General features: G+C 38.2%; 2 protein-coding genes across 3 annotated transcripts in view; one reads left to right on the top strand and one right to left on the bottom strand.

Annotated features, from left to right (window-relative positions):
* The window catches only part of LOC125027111 (glycerol-3-phosphate dehydrogenase [NAD(+)], cytoplasmic-like), a 51356-nt gene extending 46102 nt beyond the window's left edge, over positions 1 to 5254 (bottom strand). Inside the window, 1 exon segment of the mRNA XM_047615940.1 lies at positions 5099 to 5254. Within this exon segment, the coding sequence (XP_047471896.1) occupies positions 5099 to 5142 (44 nt within the window). The 5' untranslated portion in view covers positions 5143 to 5254.
* An 883-nt stretch (positions 5255 to 6137) lies between these two features.
* LOC125027289 (RAD52 motif-containing protein 1-like) overlaps positions 6138 to 7500 on the top strand; it is a 9740-nt gene continuing 8377 nt past the window's right edge. The window contains exons 1-2 of one of the 2 annotated variants that reach the window (XM_047616263.1): positions 6138 to 6272; positions 7499 to 7500. The exon at positions 7499 to 7500 is cut by the window's right edge and continues 94 nt beyond it. In XM_047616263.1, the coding sequence (XP_047472219.1) occupies positions 6255 to 6272; positions 7499 to 7500 (20 nt within the window). In that variant the 5' untranslated portion in view covers positions 6138 to 6254. Of the gene's footprint in view, positions 6273 to 6419; positions 6502 to 7498 lie in introns of those variants that run through there. The other variant, XM_047616264.1, reaches the window with a different exon arrangement.

The following is a 7500-nucleotide window of genomic DNA, read 5'->3' as shown; positions in this document are numbered from 1 at the left end:
AGAAAACGTCTGCCTTCAAAATAATTGTGAAAGTAATTAAAAACGAAATGATAATGACGATGCAATGCATGTGGTGATAAAGAATTTTTAAAAATCATATGCGTGAGTATTTTCATGAAATAAATTACTGATGACGTTATAATCACAATAACTGTAAAAGTCAACACGAATATGATGTCTTGCCAAGAATTTTAAACATAATGATGATCGCCATCTTCGGGAAATGTGGAACCATGTGTGATTTTTGCTCATCATTATTCATGAAATATATCCGTGTAATTGGAATGGAAAATGAGTGTGCAGACAAGACAAAATGAAAAATCGGCCTATTACTGACCATCATCATCAGCTACAACGATATCCACCTTTTTCAATCATCCAGCCATTATCCACACACGCCTTCATTACTCGGCAAGGAAAGCTTTTGAGGTGCGTTTTGCTCGGTGCGAATACCGCTTAACGATGACCGGCTCTCAAATATTCCGATGAAAAGGATGAGATCCTTAGAGAGGGTCGATTTTTGAAATGATCCCTCTGGATTCCTCAAATCAAAAATCAAATGTTAAAGCCTACTTTAACTCCTGTACATTTGGAAAAGACCTCTATCTTCCGTCTCTCCTACAGGAAGATATTTAATTACCAAACTTCTTCAACTTAACTTGCTCACAAAAAAGACCCAGACGCCCGAAGAAAAATAGTTCACTACAATCGAGCAGCGACAATCGTTGAACAATCGTCGTAGAGCGGTAATCGTGATAATCGCAAGGAACAAAACGTACCTTAAAGCTGCATATCTCTTATCGCTCACGACACGCCCAACAAAAACAGCCCCCCCCCCCCCCCACACACACACACCCTCGGCTAATTAGAGCAATAAACAGGTTTCCCATAGCAACCAGTGCCTACCTAGCGCAGGTGAACTGGTTATTGCACAAATCTCACTAAAAAAACAAAATAAAAAAAGTATTGTTATTGACATTAAAATTATCTTTATCATTACTATCATTATTAACACCATAATTACCAGTTGTTATCACTGTCATTATTATTATTTCCACTACCATCAATATCATTACCGTTATTGTTATTATTATTATTATCATTATCAATACCATTATTCTTATTATCATTATCACTATTATTTCTTTATATCATCAATATCAAATAATACTACATATAATGAAAATAGAAATCAAATCAAATCTATTGACGCGGCTCCTTCACTAAGCGTTGCCTCGGCGTGCTGGGAATATGCAATTACATGCCTTATTGGAAAACAAATCTCATTAGCATGATAATACTAATGATTAACAGATAATGGCCATGCATGAGCGACTTGTAAAGAGGTCATCACGCTTGCCGGGGTCCTTCCTGTCTGGGGCTAGGGATGTCTGGAGACACGAAGGATTTGGTAGAGGACAACTGGTTCTCTCTATCTCTCTCTCTCTCTCTCTCTCTCTCTCTCTCTCTCTCTCTCTCTCTCTCTCTCTCTCTCTCTCTCTCTCTCTCTCTCTCTCTCTCTCTCTCTCTCTCTCTCGCTCTCTCGCTCTATCTCTGCATGTGGTGTGTGTGTGTGTGTGTGTGTGTGTGTGTGTGTGTGTGTGTGTGTGTGTGTGTGTGTGTGTGTGTGTGTGTGTGTGTGTGTGCGTGCGTGCGTGCGTGCGTGTGTGTGTGTGTGTGTGTGTGTGTGTGTATGTGTGTGTGTATGTGTGTGTGTATGTGTGTGTGTATGTGTGTATGTATGTGTGTATGTATGTGTATGTGTGTGTGTGTGTGTGTGTGATCTCTATCATTAGCTCTTTGTCTGTCTATCAGCTTTTTCCTATCTCTTTTTTTCTTTTCTTTTTCTAACCCTAATCACTTTATCTTTCCACTACCCTCCCTCTCAATCTCTCTCTCCGTTCCCCTTCCCTCTGTTCTCCCTCGAAGATTAGGGAAAGATAATCAAACAATTAATTGAGTTTCGGAGATAAGAATGATGGAAGATATGAAATTAAATTAAAGGAGGAATAACAGAATGCGCAATCAGAGCTCAGCTAATCCGGACTTCAAATTGGCACTTGAATATCTTGTGTCATTTATGGTCCTATATCTGAAAGGTTACATACATCACTAAAGGAAGCGCAAAAGTCACTCGCCTTAGTGAAATGACATTCAATTCAATCGAGCTCTAATTATAATTCCGCGACAAAGATATGAACACGCAAATACGGCATTACATATGCGAGATTCTGGTGGCGATTTATTACAGTCGCGTAAGCTCTTCAGAACATCCTCCGGTGCGACATTCCATCACGACTGCCCCTTTTTTATGAGCCACACCTTGGGCCAGGCTCTATGGAATACCTCGGGCCACACAAGAACCCCGCCAACAGTGTACGGCAAAACCCTTGAAAGGAAAAGAACAGTGCGTACGCCTCTCCGTCGCGAACTAGGATACAGGGGCACCGGCATTCTTCAAGCCGCGAGCGTCCGCACAAAGCAAACAAGGAGAGCCAGAACCACTATCCCAATAAAGAGAGTTCGGGCAAAAAGTTATCTGGTGAGGGTACGCTACCCTCCGCCACGGCCTTCACTCCCATGCTAACGTTTGCTCACACCCACTGGCCCGCCAATCAGGAAAAGGGGTGTAAACGCTCCCGACCAATCACAGAGACCGACGCTGCAACCTCATGGTGGTGGGGGTAGGGAAAGGGGGTGGTCGGGGTACAAGAGTCAGGCAAGCAACTGTTACCACTTATGACTTTAGATCGCAGGATATCTAAACAAAAAACTTATCTCCTTTGATAAACATTAAAGCTTCAAGACGAATGTGACGTGGCACTTTCTAAATGCCACACGCTGGGTAGCACCCTTCCCTGATCAAATCTGGGTATGTGACAGTGCAAGAATACGTTCACACAACCTTGAGGATGGAGGAGGCCTTCTGACAACACGACGAGCATTGACCTTCTCAACCCGATAAACATATTCCTCCTGGGACACACGACTTAAATATCCCTTTCACACCATCCCCCTCTCTTTCTTTCTTATCTTCCTGATCTCTATTTTTCTTATTTTCTGCCTTCGCCTCTAACTTACGGTATTTCTCTCTCTCCTTTTTATTATTTTCTGCCTCCGTCTCTTTAACTTTCTTACTCTCTTTCTTATCGCTTTTCTCTTTTTCTTTTTCTTTTTCTTTTCTCTCTCTCTCTCTCTCTCTCTCTCTCTCTCTCTCTCTCTCTCTCTCTCTCTCTCTCTCTCTCTTTCTATTTCTTATGCTCTCTGTCTCTGTCTCTGTCTCTGTCTCTCTCTCTTTCATTTTCTGTTTCTCTGCTTCCTCCCCCCCTCTATTCGCTCTCCCCCGGCAACAGGACTCGAACAGGATTCGCACAAACACCTCGACGAGAGCCACAAGGCCTGATTTCTCACACATACTTCCTCGTGTTTCGACCTCACCCCCTTGCTTCCTACTCCCTTCCTTTGACATTCGCCCTTCCATCCCAAACACGTTCTTGCGCTTCTTTACTTTTTCTTTCTTGTTTATTAAAAATCATCTTCAACTAAACCCCACTCTGGCACTAATCGTTATCTTCATTACTCTTACTAATTTTTGTAAGGATATTTTACAGACAGTGCAATTTATAGTTCCTTGTCCTCTCCCCCCCTCCGCCCGCTCTTTATCCGATACCCATTACTTTCCGTTCTCTTTCTTTCCTCTCCCCTTCCCTTCCCACTTCTCTCTAACACCTCTTGTTCACACATTCAATCGTATGATTAGAATAAGACTGATATAACTTTTGCGTCCTTTCACACAATTAGCCTGCAATCTATCGAGGACAGATAATTAAGCATGCACGCGACAACTTCCACAGGCGTGAAAGTTGTCGCGTGCCACCTCAACGATATTAGGTCTAAATTCATTAATTATTAGAATTAATCGTCTGCACTAATCTCAGCTAGATGTGAATGGGGTTATAGTGTTCTTTCATTATCAAACAACTTTCAAACAACATTGTTTTTTACCGTAGGAAAGCTAATTATAACGACTGATTAACAGCCTCCCTCTATTTTCATTTGATATGAAGAATTTATTTGTTTAATATTCTTTTATTTTACATTTGCAAATCTTATTACCCATTTCATCAATCAAATTCGATAACCGAACCGAAAAAGAAAATACACACAGAACATTATGTACACGTAACTTGGTTATAGACAAATGCTCTGCCATGTTCAGGAGTGTGTGTGGACTCCATTAACCAAATTATCAAACGCCACAGTTTTATATACGACAGGAACATGCATTTACATAGGCCCGAGAGACAAGTCACGACCGGCCATGAGTTTTCAATGAGGCGCTCACCTTTAAGAATTCCATTACAGCAACCGTGATAGCTCTTCATGCTATTGTTAAAAAAAAATCCAGGGAGCTAGTGTACAGAGGTGAAGTTCCCTTGTGCACATTACAACCGATCCCCCAAAATAATACGAACATGGTTGGGAATTATTGTTCATTTAGGACTAGTCGCCCAAGCCTCGTTCGTTTGTAGTGTGCACTGCGCTTAGGCCTAATAATAATTCCGCCGAGTTAGTATTGCCCTGCACAATCAGTAAGTGCCATTACTTTAGGCCTAATATCCCAGTAGGCCACGAGTAATCCTGGCAGGTGTGAAAGACAAATCGCAGTACAATATAAATCTAATATGAGACGTGGCAGTTTATGATCATGTGTCGGTTACTTAATGTAAATGCAAAGGTTTAATTAACATAATTAACATCAACTTGCAACATGGTATGAGTAAGGTTATAAATGCAGAGGAATGACGTGTAATATACAGTTAGTAAGACCCTCCATAGCAGTCTGAGTCATATATATTGATGAACCGCTGACACGAAATTGCTTAGCAACAACAAGATCATAAGGATATCAAATTAAATTCTACTTGACCATTCTGATTATACTAAATCACAGCTAGGCCAGCTTCCACTTGAAATACATAAACACATTTGTCAAGATCTGCAAACCATGCAACAATATTTGAATCATTCTACATCAGAAATAAACCCTTGAATCTATTCCAATATTTCAGTAGTGCAGATATACCCAATAACTTACCAGTTTCCTGAGCCAACGATGCAGATTTTCTTAGGTTCGCTCATGTTGGTTAGAAGCGAGGTTGCACGAGTGAAAAAGATCGGCAGCGAAGCAACACGTCTACCCTGCACACTGGCTAGACTAAGACTGACCTTCGTGAAAGATATTCCTGCCGTATACAAGCGAGATCCGCTGAATTGGAGCATTTAGCGGGATTTTCAGTACACTAGCAAGCTCAAGAGACCCTCACTTCGAATTATAATAGCGATTATATGGACTTAAGTGTCATAACATGCTTCAAAAGGCACAGTGTGTGGAAGAGATCGCGAAAAAATTGCTACGGGATGAACTCAAGCAGACGACAGATTTAGCGGAACTTCCCCACTCGCTTTCTTATTGTTTATTGTTAATTTACAAGGCCAATCTTTTATTTTTTCGTCATTCGGGGCATTTTACGAATACTAGATATTCATTCAATCGAGTGTTGCATCCGTTGATACGGTATTCATGGAGGTTTTATTAATTTGATTAAGTGGTAACCGTTTGTTTAGGGTGTGTACGAAAGGCAACAATATTAATATTTCTCAGAGAAAAATAAAACATTGTGAGATTTTAATTGCTTTGGAAGATCATATGGCTGTGTCATGATAGATTAGTGTGATTTTTTAATTAAACATAAAATTCTGATATATGTGATATCAAGAATGTTTCAATTATATGACATTACCGCCTTTAAATATTCATGTGCATATATAATTTAAAATCATATAGTGAAATGATAACTATTCATAATGTAACTGCTTTCTTTCGTATCATAATATAATCTTGATGTACAAACAAAATATTCATTAGAAGTGCAGATGATGTTTTCAAATTGCTCGAAAAATTTAGTGCTATAAACGCCCTAAATAATATTTCTTTTAGGTTTTTGAAATCTCCGGTAAAGTGAACAAATTACACACCATAGTCTATATGTAGTTTTGTTATTCAGAAACAACCATATATTGTATTATGTATGAAATATAACACGAGACACCGATTTCATACAGTAAAACTTGTCATTAATAACACAGTTTTATATCCTAAAAGAAAGTTTTTTGCAACGTAAACACCAAGAAGGAAAAACTTCAATGGATAAGACATAAAGCAGCGACGATAACGAGAAAAAATAAATTACATGAAATCGGCAATAATGGTAAATATATGCATTCTGGCACCATTTATTTATATGGTAATTGTGTTGAAAGACCACTCAATAGCGGTGTTAAGATGTGTCAATTAGATATATGGCGTGAAATATGTAATTTTATATTTGTTTTCGTTTTTAGTTCGTTTCAGATCTGTAATTACTTATGTAGTCTTGCATTTTTCATAGTTTGGCTTCGATAATGAAAATTTTACAAGTATTTTTGGGAAGTTAGGGGGTAAGGGTCCAGTTTCCTTTAATTTTGATTAGCGTAATGCTGATTCCCAATTTTGATATTTGTAATGCATTATACTTAATGTAAAACTGAAGAATATTTTTTTTGTCACATTATTATTAGTACAGGCAAATATGAATATATATAAAGTCAGTGGATACACTCACTGTATTACATTGCATCAATTATAATATAATATAATAACCATTTTCTTGCATAAGAAAATCATAATTTTGATGGGATAACGCCTCTAATTCTGAGTACGGGTTCAGAGCAACCTATGGGGAGCTTGCTGAGTGAAGGAAATTGCAAATTCTGCCAAAAACATCTAAATCTATCACTTAGGAAAAGCTGTAGGTTATCTTTTCATACTCCCCACCCCCCAATTTTTTTTTTTCTTCAGATTAATACCTGACTTGCAGATACATTCTAAATAAGAACAAAACATGTAAAATCAATGTCTATACAAAATGTATTACGTACATTAGTTGTAGCAAAAAATTCCAACCATGTTTAAAATGTAACTCACATTTGAAGGTTCCTGTGGGGTAATTTTGATGGGATAATTTCCTTTCAATAATCCTTGAGGGAAAGTTTGCAAGCTCTGTAGAAGTTGCAGAAGGCTAATAATTGCAAAAACTGCAAGCAACATTTACAGATAATCCTGGAAAATGTTGTAGAACGTTCTTTTCATATATCTTAAGTATTTTTTTCTTCTTTATCAAAACCTTCTCAGGCTTTCCTTTATTTCTGTGTATCAGTCTCTTTTTCTCTAGTTCAGGCTTTGACAAGAAAACTTGATTTCAATTTAACAGTGCCCTTTAACATAACAGATATCCAGTTCAAATATTATTTCTAGTCTTGATTTTGTAGCTAGTGTAATAGTTATTTTGGAAAGAGGAAAAGACTAACTCAGAGAAATAATAATTGAATAACAGAAGCAATATGTATCCTTTTTATTTGTTTTTAATATTTACTGAAACTATCACTTGTTTTCCAGGA

Source organism: Penaeus chinensis, chromosome 7 (genome assembly GCF_019202785.1).
Source record: "Penaeus chinensis breed Huanghai No. 1 chromosome 7, ASM1920278v2, whole genome shotgun sequence".
Classification (NCBI taxonomy): Eukaryota; Metazoa; Arthropoda; class Malacostraca; order Decapoda; family Penaeidae; genus Penaeus; species Penaeus chinensis.
This window is presented reverse-complemented; position numbering and strand designations above follow the sequence as displayed.